Consider the following 15418-nt stretch of genomic DNA (forward strand, 5'->3'; position numbering starts at 1 on the left):
CTGCCCCCTACTGACAGCATTGTGCATAACAAACATGCAGATCTTAGGTCTATGTACACACTGTTCTCGCTGTCTTACATGATGTATTTCTATGTCACTATTTCTTCAGTGTCAGAATCTGGGCAAACTCACCACCGCACAGCTGGGACACGACAACTCAGGACTTCTGGCCAAATGGTTGGTGGACTGCGTCATGGTCCGAAACGAAATCACTGGGCACACGTACAAGTAAGCCATTTGTGGAATTGGATGATTATTTACTGTATAGTTATACTGATCTATAAGACTGAATGAATATTTTTAGGCCGTGAGCTAATGTTCTGCAAAAAATTGACTTCACTCCCAAAAACTGGACGTCATAGATGTCCGCCATATGTCCTCCATGGCATGACTCATGGCCACATGGAGTCCATAACCTTAACTATCGGGGTCCTTGTGGTATTTTACTATTGTTAGCAGTCTGAGAGTGCCAAATTTCCCCTTGATGTGATCTGACATGTCAGTAGAAGGCTGAGAAATCGTGTAGAAGTTTATTATCTCTCCATCAGATTTCCATCACTTGGGGGCAGCTTGGATCTAGGTCATTTGTTTCGTCTTTCCTGGTGTAGCCGTAGCCCTTCTCTTCTGTTTATCAGTGCTCTGGCTGTGTAGTGGCCATAACACCTAGATCGGTCAGGCCGCAGATGCCCCCTGCTGGTCCTGTACAGTATACGGTGATGCGTTGCATTGTGGATGATGTAGTGTTTACGCCATGTTTGGTTCTAGGTTCCCATGTGGACGTTGGTTGGGGAAAGGCGTAGATGACGGAAGCCTGGAAAGAGTCCTGATTGGAGAACTTATAACCCCCGTGTCTGACGATGATCTTGGAAAGCAAAGTCGGACCCCTCCCTTGCAAAAATCCCCCACCATGGCCCGCCGTCTGAGCATCACCTCCCTGACGGGGAAGAATTCCAGTAAGTTTCTATCAATTGGCGCAGGGGGTTGTAGGACAAGATGGGTCATCAATTAACGAAACCCACCTTTTGAAGGCGTCACGTACAATCACAGATCTTAAATTTGCATAGTAGCCATAAAAGGTACTGCAACTCTTATATAATCAAGTGAATGGGAGCTAACTGCAGTACTAGTTTTGACCACTATGCCTTGTATGGAGCTGCACCTACTCTGAAGTCATTCAGCCCTTCAATCATCAGATCAATGGAGGTGTCAGGAGTCAGACCCCAACTCACTGAACTTCTATGTTTTATTTATGTTTTACAGAACCAAATGCTGGGCAGATCCAGGAAGGAATTGGAGAAGCCGTGAATAATATCGTAAAACACTTTCACAAGCCGGAGAAGGAGGTAAATTCTCCATATTTATTTCTCAAGACTAATGTAGGTGATCTTTATATCCTGCAGTGATACGAAGTGAAAGCCAAGCCGCTGTCTGTAGCCTTTCCCAGATCCCCGCACAGTTTTCTCACGGACTCTCAGCCCTCTTCCTCTAGTAGGATTAACCTACTTTCCACACCATCGTCCATAGCCGTAACGCTACATGTTCTTAATCCTCAGCGCAGTCCGTATATCCCCAGCCTGTAATGGCAGATAACAAAGAGCAATAGACTGTATTCCTGTCTACAGCCTATGCAGATTATATAGAACACCGTCCCTTTAATAAGTATTAGATCCGTGGTCTGCAACCAGTGTCTTTTGGGTACTGAGTGATCGGGAATATGGACCACCCCATGTGAATGAAAAGCAAGTGCCTGGGTCCTCGTCCTCCTGATCGTTGAGGGTCCCAGCAGTCAGACCCCTAGTATTCTGCAACGTATTCCCTATTTTGTGGATAGGAGACAAGTGTCTTTAAGGAAATCCCTTCAAGGTCTCCATACACTTAAAAGTTGGCCAAACCCACCGATTTTGACGGGACTTGAATATCTACTTGGACATTGGAGCCTCCTAACTTCAAAGAGTAATTGGGCATGTTGGATTGCAACATGTCTGATCCTTTTGTGCTCAGGGATAGGACATTTCCAGAAGTGTCTGGTGGTGGTTCATTCTTCCCAATGACAACATGCATGCTCAGCCAAACCGAGCACCTGTGGTGGTAGTGGCCTGGCATGGATGGCTATCTCTAGACCAGTGACTCACATTGTAGATAGCCCTTGATATGACCTGCAACTCATCGATATCCTTTACCCTCCTCAATGTCTTTACTGTGTCATTGCTGTTGGTATGCATTGCAGGTCCTCAGCTCTAATCCACATTTGCAGCGTTGCCATAAAGCCTCTTACACGATTTGTTTCCCCTACAGAGAGGCAGCCTAACCATCCTGCTCTGCGGAGAAAATGGCCTGGTCTCCGCCTTGGAGCAAGTCTTTCATCACGGATTTAAAACCGCCCGCATGTTCCACAAAAGCATCTTCATCTGGGACTTCATAGGTAAAGTTATTAAGCCCGGCGTCCTCATCGTCCCCTGCTCCACCGTCGCTGCTATTTCAGTCCAGACGTGATATGTTGGAGAGCTTTTTACTGTAACCTTGTAAAGGCACGCGCAGTCAAGGTGAACGGAGGAGGTAATCTGACTGTCGCCTCGTCTGGGCGCCTGCGGGAGACGAGAGATAAAAGCGGCAGGGAAATTAGCATAAATAGTTTTACATAATTAATTCTGGAGCTGCCGAGACGTAAGTGTTATAGGGGGTTGACTGCTGGGTGTCCGACCCCAACCAAACGGGTTCTCGAATGTGCCATGTGAATGGAGGACATGAAGACTATAGCGCTGTCACTCCTGTGTCGCCATCTTGTCCCATAGAAGTGAATGGAGTATTGACCTAGCATGCGCCTCACTAATCAGTCACATGGCACACTCATTACTGACTTCTACACTCTCATCCTTGAATCCTTTCTCTATGGGACTGATAAAGATGGCTGACCATAGTGTATTGCTTTATTCATCAGTCTCGCCATGCCGCAGTATCGTACGTGCATGACTACCACTATTAAAACTCCTCCAAAACGGGGTTAAGAACCTCTATTCTGGTGATCATGGGGGTCCCAGCAGTCTCCCGCCAAGTATATCATACATGTATCACTTATCTGCGTCCGTTGCTGACCTATCATTAGGACTGTTTAGTTTCAGAAATCCCTTTAAGTTTATGCACTGATAAGCTCCATCCACATGACTTTGTGCTGCCACCTGCAGGCATCCTCTGGTCATTACACCGTAGAAAATCTACCCTTTATCAGCTAAAATGTCAGATCTGTCACATTGTCTGGTTATGGCTGATGACTAATGCCAAGTCCCAGCTTGACATTTTATTAAATGTCACATTCCCCCAAAATGCACGGAAAGCGTTCAGTTTTATTGCATCCTGATACTTTGGAAAGATCGTGCAGGGAATGCGTCAACCCTGTTATAGTTTCACCCCTTGGGTAATGAAGTGGACGGCTCAATACACAATGCACACGTGGACCTGATGTTGTGAGATGAAAGCGGCGGGGTTGTTTTTTTTTTTTTTTTTTTTTTGTAATATTAATGCAGAATATCTGTTTTGGCTATACTCCATTCACAGCCAAAGCTGCGTTAAAAACAACTTGTGTTAAATTGCCCCAGCTGTAATACCAGACACAGCCTGTAAACAATGGTGGCGCTGTTTCCAGTGAAGAAATAAAAGCCTCTGATGTGTTGTGCTCTTCTGCAGAAAAAGCCGTGATGTTCTTCGAAACGACCGATCAGATTGGAGACGGCGAGGAAGATCAGCTGCTGCAGATATCATCCTGCAAAACGTTCTGCCACTATGTCAACAGGATAGTAGCGGCTCCCAGAAACATCGGCAAGGATGGCAAGTTCCAGCTCCTCGTGTGCCTCGGAGCAAGGTGAGTTCATATATGTGGTGTAGGAATCTTGTTCTGATGAGATCCAAAATGTAGATCCCGGGTGATCACCTGATCACCACGAGTCCTGCCATGCCACCTCCAACGTCTTGGGAGAAATTGTCTTACATCTTACCCATTTGGGGTGGGGGTGGGGGGGTTAATTGCTTTGAAACAACCCCTTTAAGAAAAAAGCCCCATTGAATTGGGAAGGGCACTAGTTATAGAGTTAAGTCTCTTAGGGTATGTATACAGATGAATGGGGTGCAATTTTGTTTTATTGTCTTTGGAGCTACATGACTAGGGTTGAGCGATATTTTCTGATCCCGATCGGCAATCGAGCAATTTTCACGATCAGGATCGGAAATCGGATTTTGAAATCTCAAGGTCGGTTCAACCCAAAAAGTGACTTTTCCCATAGAGAAGCATTGACTAGGGTTGAGCGATCGGGAAAGATCGGATTCCGATCGGCGATCGAGCAAATTTCACGATCGGGATCGGCTGGAAAATGATTGGAAATCGGATTTTAAAATCGATCCTGAAATCTCAAGATCGGCTCAGCCCTATACAGGACGTATACTTGTGTAAGGGTGCATGCACACTACGTAACGCCGGGCGTGTATGAGAGCCGTACACGCCGGCATTACGGCAGACTGCCGAACACTTCCCATTCACTTCAATGGGAGCGCTCGTAAACGCCGCTGTTACGAGCGCTCCCATTGAAGTGGATGGGAAGTGTTCGGCAGTCTGCCGTAATGCCGGCGTGTACGGCTCTCATACACGCCCGGCGTTACGTAGTGTGCATGCACCCTAACCCTGTGTTTTGTTCACACTTTTCAGGGATCATTTACTCGCCCAGTGGATTCCTCTTCTGGCCGAGTGTCCGGCCATCACTCGGATGTACGAAGAGACTGCTCTGCTAAGGGACAACATGATGGTGAATTCTCTCGTCCGGGTCCTGCAGACTCTACAAGATTTTAACATCGTCCTGGAGGGGTCACTTACTAAAGGAGTAGATGTCTAGTACTGCGTTTGGGACACTGTACAATAATAGATTTTTTTTCTGGATTTTTTTTTTTTCCAATTCAGAGCTTTCTCTGAACCTTTATAATGTGCTACAGAGTTCTGTGGTGCAATACACTGAATAGTAGCAAGTCACTGGAAGCCGTTGCGAAGCGCGTCAGCGTCCGTCCGGCGTCTCTACACTGTTGCATAGTAAATTTGAATCAGATATTTAGTACAATAGAGTATTTTCCTGTTGTGTCTGTAAATACTGCGGTAGTTTTATAAAGAGGCAGAGTATATTCCAGGCGGATTTATCTTCTACTCCTTTCTAATTCTGGACTTCTTCCTGGACGATGGAACAATTGCAAAGAATTTCTTCTCCCCGAAACGGTGCTTTATTTGTTCGGCAGACGCTCATTTGTTTCCGTTGTGTAGAACATTCTGAGCCATGATCTATCGGGCACTTGTATACGGTTGGTGCGGCTGTTTTGTGAGCTTTTTTTTCTTGAGCCACTATTTGAGGGATTTTTTTTTTAATGTGACATCATTGAGTTCATCACTTATACCATCAGGAGTCTGTATCGTCTCTAGAGCAAATGAGGATGATGAGCGTTCAGTTTCCACCTTCTCTAGAACTGATGACATCACTGAACATACAGCTTATACCTTTACTAGATGGTATGACATCACTGAGCACGCAACTTATACCTTTACAAGACGCTATGACATCACTGAGCATGCACCCCAAGCCATCACAGGGGACATAGCTTGTCCCTATACCCCAGTGACATCACGGAGCATGCAGTCTATGCCTTCACTAGAACCAGTGACATCACTAGGCCAGCAGCCTACTTACTAGAGCCAGTGCTGTCACCAAACATGCGGTTTGTGCCTTGACTAAAAACTGTGACATCACTGAACTTGCAGTTTATCATTTCACTAGAATAGATGACGTCCGTAACCATGCAGACTGTGTCACTGAGCATGCAGTTTACAACTTCACTAGAATCGGTGACATCACTGAATTTGCAGCTTGTTGATGAACCTGCATTTTACACCTTTACTAAAAACAGCGACATCGTTTAGCTTGTCATCAGTTCTTAAAGAGCATAAGATGAGCTCATTGATGTCACTGTTTGAAGGTGTAAAGTGCATGTTCAGCAAGGATGTGACTGACTGTAGTGAAGGTGTGAATTGCACCAGCGACCTCAATGGTGTTAGTGTATAAGCTGCACACTCAGTGATGTCATCAGTTCCAGTGAAGGGATAATCTATTTTTAGATTGACATTACTGGCTCTACTAAGTGCACAGATTGCATGCTTGGTGATGTCATGAGTTCTGCGGAGGAATAAGATACAATTGCTAAGCATGCAGCCTATGCATTTACTGAAACATGTGATGTCACCGGACACGGAGATTACTCCTTCACTAAAAACGCAGCTTTATCCCTTCACTACAACAGATGACCTCACAGGACATGCAGCCTTTTCAGCAGAGGGATTGAGGTCACGGAACGTGCTGTTTACCCCTTCAATAATACTAGTGACAATATTGAGCATGAAGCCAGAACCATTGATGTCACTGAACGAGCACCTATGTCTTTACTGGAACCATTGATGTCACTGAGCAAGCTCCTATGTCCTTTCTGGAACTACTGATGTCACTGAATGAGCACCTATGTCTTTACTGGAACCATTGATGTCACTGAATGAGCACCTATGTCTTTACTGGAACCATTGATGTCACTGAACGAGCACCTATGTCTTTACTGGAACCATTGATGTCACTAAGCAAGCATCGGTCTTTGTTTCTGGAAGCAGTGATGTCAATAAGCAAGCACCTATCTCATCAATGGTGATGTCACCGGGGTTGCAGCCCATCCCTCACTTGACCTGGTGACATCATTGAGCTATCCCTTCAGAACTCGTGATGTCACTGAGCAGCCAAATTTTACTATATTCATGTAGGTTTTATTCAGTAATGGGCTGCTTTAACATATCACTAATATATTTTCACAATTATCTCAGCCCCCAAAATGGCTCCAAGCACTGCGTACAGGTGCCCAATGCCCTGTTATACGTTTCCTACCCGATTAACCCTAAGCATGCGTGAAGAAATGATGCAAGTTGTAAATACATTGAGAATCCTAAAAGTAACTATTTTCCTAAGTTATATGACAAGAAACCACTGCAAGTATTAAGACGTGGCGATCCCTAGTCTTGGTCTTCTGTATTGTGAATGTAAATCCTTATCTGTGGGACCTGGAACATTCCCGATTCCTTTGTCCTAACTCGCCGGATTTCATTTTATGACTGAAAAACTGTTTTACGTCTCAGTATACATGTAATGGGGGGAAAACTGGCAGGAATTTTCCATTGGAAGAATCGAGAAGCTGTGATATTATGCATTTATTGCATAGGTTACTTATTCTATAGCAACTACTCATACTTTTCCAAGTCTCATCATGGTGTGATTTTTCTTGTGTTCACTTTAAGGGGGATCTCTATGTCAATCAAATTATACTACAATGGATTTTTTTTTTCCTGGTAAACATTATTTTAGTGTAAATCTACCTATTTATTCGCATACACTGGGATTTTTTTTTTTTGTTGGGGGGGGGGCGGGAAAGGCTTGAATAAGATATTTTGCACTACTTGTTACATTTGATAAGGGGGTTGTACTGTGTGAAAGTAAAACTTCTATGGACTGTATATGTTGTTCCACTTTTTAGTTTTGGTTTTATTTTGCACCTTTTTTTCTTTTTTTTTTTTTTCTCACCCTAAAATACTTTGTCCTACCTTAAGATTTCCTAGTTCAAACTGGTTAAACTTGGACAACGCTTGGTTGTTTTGTTTTTTGGGGTTTTTTTGTTTTCTTTTTTTTTTGGGGGGGGGGGTAGTTTTTTTTTTTGGCGGAATTGTTTCTCTTTTCCATTTTTTTGTTGTTGTTAATTTTCCATTGGGATACTTTTAATGGCCGGTAAAGCTCGCTGGGACTTGCAGTTCAATAACGCCATGACATTGCTGAGTTTGCAATAGATAAATGCTGGATACTCTCACGAAGCAGCGGCGTTTTCCATCCCCTTAAAGGATTCCTTTACCGTCAAATCACTTGGACTCGAGACAACAGAACGTGTCTTTGCCTGAGCAATACAATAATGCATATGCTGTACTTAAGGACTATTCAGTATCCATTGTTAGTGCATTACATGTACTTCAGGGCCTGTAAAAGTGTTATTTTTTTTGTTGTTTTTTTCCCCTTTTTATCCAGTAATACATAAATGTGTCTGTATCATGGAATTGATGATTTGACGGTCTCCTCTGTAACCAGGGAAAATTGTTTTAGGTAAAGCTGCTTTTGTTTCCACATCAGTATTAACTTCCCTGTACTGTATGATTTTATTACATCACTGTCACATTTGGTTTTTTTTTCAGTATTAAAATGTGTTTTATCTCAAAACGTTCCTACTGTTCCATATTATTGCTTCTAATTCAGATTTAAAGGGATTCTACCATGAAAATCGATTTCTTTTTTGCTAACACGTAGGAATAGCCTTAAGAAAGGCTATTCGTCTCCTACCTTTAGATGTCTTCTCCGTGCCGCTGTTCCGTAGAAATCCTGGTTTTCCCTGGTATGCAAATGAGTTATCTTGCAGCACTGGGGGCGGTGCTCAGGTGCTCAAACAGCACTGGGGGCGTCCCCAATACTGTGAGAGAACTCTCCAGCGCCGCCTCCATCTTCTTCAGGAACGGGGTCTTCACGCATCTTCTGCCGGGGGTTGGCTTCAAACTTCTAGGCCTCGGGCCTGGGGCAAAGCCGACTGCGCTTGCCCGCTGGCCACAAGATAATGGGCGCTTGCACAGTATTTGTGCACCATGTGGTCCATGTGCTCTCATTTGAATGAAGTGTCAGGTTGAGTATGAGCACGGCCACTCCATTTAATTCTATGGGACTCTCATATATGGCCAAGATACTTATAGCTGCCCCATAAAGAGTGAATGGCATGGCAGGCGCTCTGTTTATACCATTCTCTTGACTAGTAGTAGTCTGACAGCTGGGGCTAAGGGATAACTGGATTTTACCTGCATACCCCTTTAGGCTAAGGCCCTTCGTAGCGAGTCACAGTTTAAAAATGCTGCAGAAAAGACCACGGCTGAAAAACATGGCAGTGGTTTTCACACAAAGTCTGCAGAGTTTTCCTTTACAGACTCCGCCTCTTATACCAACTGTATATACTCAAGTATGAGCCGAGGCCCCTAATTTTACCACAAAAACCTGGGAAAACTTATTGGCTCGAGTATAAGCCGAGGGGAGGAAATGCAGCAGCTACTGGAAAATTTCAAAAATTTAAATGGTCAGAGTTTTTGGGTGCAGTAGTTGCTAGGGAAGGGGGAGGGGGTGTTTTGGTTGTCTGTCTGCCCCTTCCCTGAGCTTGAGGACTGAGGGTTTTTTTTCCCCCCACTGGAATTCAGCCTGGCTGAATATAGGGTATCTGCAGTGCTCCTATTAACCCCTTCCCGACGGAACAGGAGCACTGCAGATCCCCTATATTCAGTAGACCGGGCACTCTCAGACACAGGATACCTAATGTGTATGTGTGTCACAGTCATTTTCTACTTTTATATGTATTCTAGGGAAAGGAATGATTTAGAACTTTTATTTTATTTTCTTATTATATTTTTTTAAAGCTTCTCTTTTTTTTTTTTTTTTTTTCACTATTTTATAGGAGATTCTATACATTACTATTGCGGCTGAATTTTTTTTTTTTTTTTTTTTGCTTGACTCGAGTATAAGCGGAGGGGGGCTTTTTCAGCACAAAAACTGTGCTGAAAAACTCGGCTTATACTCGAGTATATACGGTATATGGAAATTGCCAGCGTTTCCGTAGGTTTACAAAAACGCGTTTTTAAAATCTCAGCATTACTGCTGTTTTTTTGGGGGGGTTTCTCTGCAATGTGTGGATTGGGTTAGCCAAAACCCCACCCACTTTGCAGGTAATGTAACACGCAATGTTTTTGTTGCACCTGTTCCGCAACCTGCTCATAAAACAGTCAACAGCTATTCCTTCTAACCTCCCCACACGTGCACGCTTGTTTCTGTCTTGCCATGTTTCATAGTAGAGAATGATGGCCTAAAACTAAATTCGCCTAGTTTCGGTGCCTTTTTAGGCCAGCATATAGACGCCGCCCCTCTTTTGTTTGCAGCTGTCACCAAACAATGACAGCAGTGCATTGATGTGATTCCTATTGTGAACTAGACCACACACACTTATCCTGCTCCATCCATCCTAACTGCTTTTATGTAAGACTTTGCTGTCCTCATGGGGTAACCCACTCACTATATCAAGTCCTCCAAGCTCATAGTGTCTGGTTACAGGTCTGTTTCAGTAGTGACTTGTTCTGGTTTTAGCTGCTTTGCTTTTCTCTGCTGTACTTTGATGGCTATCCTAAAATATCCACATGGGGCACTCCGACCCCCCCCCCCTTTCCTCCCTCCCTGAGAAGTAACATGAGGCCAAATTTTTCACATTCCTGTCTGGGAATGGTGAGTGACCCAGGTGAGGAGAGCGGCATGCACTGGATGACGGGAGAGTGATTCCTCCACATGGCGGCCATTATATGCAAAGCAATGCTGATGCAAATAAGAAATGCATCTAGTATGTGAAGACTACAGGATGGATTCCAGTAGCATCACCTCCTGAATTCTACTTCCCATGCTGATCAGAAAACGCCCCTCTAAAATTCAGTAAATCTATATATGTGAAAAATTTGTGTAAATCCATTGTATTTGTTTTATATTCTGTATTATACTCCAGAGCGGCGCTCACTATTCTGCTGGTGCAGTCACTGTGTACATACATTACTTATCCTGTACTGATCCTGAGTTACATCCTGTATTATACTCCAGAGCTGCGCTCACTATTCTGCTGGTACAGTCACTATGTACATACATTACATTACTTATCCTGTATTATACTCCAGAGCTGCGCTCACTATTCTGCTGGTACAGTCACTGTGTACATACATTACATTACTTATCCTGTATTACACCCCAGAGCTGCACTCACTATTCTGCTGGTGCAGTCACTGTGTGCATACATTACATTACTTATCCTATATTATACTCCAGAGCTGTGCTCACTATTCTGCTGGTGCAGTCAGTGTACATACATTACATTACTTATCCTGTATTATACTCCAGAGCTGTTCTCACTATTATGCTGGTGCAGTCACTGTGTACATACATTACATTACTTATCCTGTATTATACTCCAGAGCTGCGCTCACTATTCTGCTGGTGCAGTCACTGTGTACATACATTACTTATCCTGTATTATACTCCAGAGCTGCGCTCACTATTCTGCTGGTACAGTCACTGTGTACATACATTACATTACTTATCCTGTATTATACTCCAGAGCTGCGCTCACTATTCTGCTAGTGCAGTCACTGTGTACATACATTACATTACCTCTCCTGTACTGATCCTGAGTTACATCCTGTATTATACTCCAGAGTTGCGCTCACTATTCTGCTGGTACAGTCACTGTGTACATACATTACATTACTTATCCTGTATTATACTCCAGAGCTGCACTCACTATTCTGCTGGTGCAGTCACTGTGTACATACATTACATTACTTATCCTGTATTATACTCCAGAGCTGAGCTCACTATTGTGCTGGTGCAGTCACTGTGTACATACATTACTTATCCTGTATTATACCTGAGAGCTGAGCTCACTATTCTGCTGGTGCAGTCACTGTGTACATACATTACTTATCCTGTATTATACTCCAGAGTTGCGCTCACTATTCTGCTGGTACGGTCACTGTGAATTTTATTTTCTTACTGTAAACTTGTTGGGCCTCAGAATATAGATTATAATAGTTTTTCCTAATTACTATACAGACCACGATGTGATACGTTTGTACTCCAGGTTCACTCCCGTACAACGGTTATTCAGGTTTTCAGATCAGGACTCCAGCCCCATCTACTGGTTAAAATCCTTACACATAACATAAAGAAAATTACAGTAATTTCTAACATACTTTGTGTATAAACCTTTGACTTCGAACCTTCTTATTCTGTCTGTACAAGCCTAATACTTCTTGCCGCTGAGGATTTGTTACAGTTGTATTTAATCTAGATACATGTCTGTAAACTGAATACATCAGCAGCACAACTCTTTCTCCTGTCCTGAAGTTTATTACACTGTATTAGTCGGTGCAGGTACAGAGTATCTGACTAGCTGTTCAGTTGTTGGAGGATTGTCTACAACTGTAGCATGGGTCATCCACCTGTTGAATACTAATGGCTACCTGATGTGAGATGAAGCCAAGGCCCATGTGTTATGTATAGCCTAGGTGCAAAATGCTAATGATTCCACTCACCCCCCCCCCCCCCCCACACACACACACACACACACACACCTACAATCCATAGGGGGGGAGGAAGCAAACTTGTAAAATGCACACAAACATACGCATTTGATTTTAGTACAGTTTAGGATTTTGTTTCAAGCTTGCAAATTTTTACCAAAATTTTAACAAATCAAATATCTTATAGTTATTAACTCATTTATGATAAGATGTGGCCAAGCCAGGTCTGGGTTGTGCTGATGCTAGAGGAGCAAACACATGTATATAGCTGCGGGACAGCCCGCCCCCTAACCTTTATGGGTTTCATGAATAGATTGTTCCCAGTATATTATCATGTCAATAGACATTATCATGTCAATGACACCTTTATACAAGCTTTGTGTGTCTTTTAATTGCTTTCATGAATTGTAGGTGTGTGGGTGGGGGCTATCTATTCGGACGTGCCAATAAAGCTTGTTTGATTTGAATATCCTGAGCATTTAGCACTTGTGCTCTTCTTACCATTTCATTTGGACTTGACAGTATCCTGCACAGACCCACGGCTTCAGCTGACATCAGGTGAGTGGCCTCTCTCTTTTTTATATTTTTGCAATATAGATTCCTATACATTGACATTTACTGTGATTATTGTGCAAAAATATCTTTTATTGAGTAAAAACTTCCCAATTTTTGATCAGTTCTGTAGTAACATCAACAAGCAGTGGTCTAACTTTAAACTTCTGGGCCCCAATGCAAAATCTGTAATTGGGCCCTTACCTACCTTGTGTTAGTTAGAATAGTGGTATAGTTTATGTGGCAGAGGGACCTTTGGGACCGCTCAGTGTCCAAAGTCTGCTAGCACTGTGCCCCCGTATAGCTACTTCAGAAAACTAGCACGTATCTGCGTTGTATCTCCTCATGCAATATAGTATTTGCTGGTCTTACAACGACAAAATGAGAATTCTCAAACTATTGACGTTTGGGGATAAATTGTCGAAAACAAGCGCAGGTCAACGACACGGCGAGTTGTTAGCGGGCGAAAGGCACAAAATTATACATAATGGTCATAAATTTTTTGCCGCACCTTTGATCACTCGTCTGCAGACTAGTAATAATTTTGGGGTCACAATAAAAGAGATCGCTCCTCTGCGTTCTATCCCCTCATGTAATCCAGTTGTATGTAGAAAAGAAGAGCGATTTAAATTACGATAAACCATACGATTACTACCTAGAAGTCCTTGACTAGAGGCAGTACTCTGGAAACATGACACCAATGCTTGAGGTAATTATGGTGGCAGCCATTTTGTTTGTCCTCTCAGTTTTCCAAGAAATGGGTAAAAACAACCCACAACTGATTATTAATGATGAAATTAACCTCCATATACCACAAAAGGGCCATTATTGTGTAAATTATTGAGATGAATGTGTAAAATATCATAAAACTGAGTAAACTTATATGATCTTCGGCCAATAAACACATCGACTGCACTAAAAATAGTCGTTTTTGATCGAACTCCTAAAAATTGTTTGTCGACGTTCTATACCCCATATTTTCTGGTTGTATACAGATGAAGCAAGCGATTTCAAAAGCAATTGAAGTTACGATAAAATGTAGAAATTTTGGTCTTTCAACCGTTAACAACTCGTGATATCACCAATTATCGTTGTTTTCACGAACTTCTCCCCTCACGTAAAACTGTAATAAATTACACAGACTGGCCATTACCTCTTTTAGTCACGGGGCTGACTCACAACATCGTTGCTTCCTATATTCACATTGTGAACTCGCTATATCGTCGACCATCGCTGTTTTTACCAATTTATACCCTTACGTAAGACCATAACACATTGCGCAAACCAGTTTTAGTCACAGGGATGACCCACGGCCTCGGCACTACATATAAATTCACGTTTTTTTCCCATTGTTAACTCGCCATATCATTTTCCACGCGTTTTGTACCAACTTATCCCCTCACGTAAGACTGTAACACATTACATAGGCCAGCCATTGCCTGTTTGTCATGCCATCGATGCTACATATAAATTCACGTCTTGAACTTGCCATATAGTCGCCATTTTCGCCAACTTATCCCCTCACATAAGATGTAATACAGTACGCAGACCAGTAATTGCCTGTTTTAGTCACAGGGCTGACCCACGGCCTTGGCACTACATATAAATTCACGTCTTTCTAGCGTTAACTCGCCATATCGTTTTTCACCAACTTATCCCCTCACGTAAGACTGTAGTACATTACGTAAGCCAGCCATTGCCTGTTTATGTCACAGGGCTGACTCACAGCATCGACGCTTCCTACAAATTCACATTGTGAACTCGCTATATCGACGACCATCGCTGTTTTTGCCAATTTATACCCTTATGTAAGTCCATAATACATTGCGCAAACCAGTTTTAGTCACAGGGCTGACCCACGGCCTCGGCACTACATATAAATTCAGGTTTTTTTCCAGTGTTATCTCGTCATATCATTTCCCACGCGTTTTTCTCCAACTTATCCCCTCACGTAAGACCGTAATACATTACGCAGACAGTTTTTAGTCACAGGGCTGACCCACGGCCTTGGCACTACATATAAATTCACATTTTTCCAGCGTTAACTCACTATATTGTTTCCCAGCGGTTTTCGCCAACTTATCCCCTCACATAAGACCATAATACATTACGCAGACCGTTTTTAGTCACAGGGCTGACCCACAGCCTTCATATAAATTCATGTCTTTCCAGCGTTAACGCGCCATATCGTTTCCCACGCGTTTTTCGCCAACTTATCCCCTCACGTAAGACTGTATCACATTACGTAGACGACCCATTGCCTGTTTATGTCACAGGGCTGGCTCACTGCATTGACGCTACCTATATATAACTCGCCATATCGTCACCATTTTCGCCAACTTGCCCCCTCACGCAAGACTATAGTCCATGCCGCAGACCACCCTGTCAGCCATTGCCTGTGTCAGTCACAGGGCCCTGGCTCCAGTACTACTGTCCTGGCCTAGACCAACCACCGCTTTTGTTATGAAGCCTTCAGCCCTCCTCCGGTGACAATTCCCCCCTCATCCCTCCTCTCCTGTTTTCCCGCCCAGACCCGCTCCCATAAAAGGACAATAGAAAAGCGGGAAGAGTGACGTCACCGCCCACATGCTAATGAGCTTGATTGAAGAGAATCTGAGCGTGGGA

At 43.3% G+C, this 15418-nt stretch overlaps 1 protein-coding gene across 6 annotated transcripts in view; it reads left to right on the forward strand.

The window, feature by feature from the left end:
- Positions 1-5631, forward strand: part of DENND5B (DENN domain containing 5B) — a 67925-nt gene extending 62294 nt beyond the window's left edge. For all 6 annotated transcript variants that reach the window (XM_075275196.1, XM_075275199.1, XM_075275197.1 and 3 more), the window contains 6 exons: positions 110-228; positions 766-953; positions 1261-1343; positions 2296-2422; positions 3682-3856; positions 4694-5631. In XM_075275196.1, coding sequence (XP_075131297.1) covers positions 110-228; positions 766-953; positions 1261-1343; positions 2296-2422; positions 3682-3856; positions 4694-4877 — 876 coding nt within the window. In that variant the 3' untranslated portion in view covers positions 4878-5631. The remainder of the gene's footprint in view (positions 1-109; positions 229-765; positions 954-1260; positions 1344-2295; positions 2423-3681; positions 3857-4693) is intronic.
- Positions 5632-15418: the final 9787 nt, after the last annotated feature.

This window comes from Leptodactylus fuscus, chromosome 5, assembly GCF_031893055.1.
Source record: "Leptodactylus fuscus isolate aLepFus1 chromosome 5, aLepFus1.hap2, whole genome shotgun sequence".
Taxonomy (NCBI): domain Eukaryota; kingdom Metazoa; phylum Chordata; class Amphibia; order Anura; family Leptodactylidae; genus Leptodactylus; species Leptodactylus fuscus.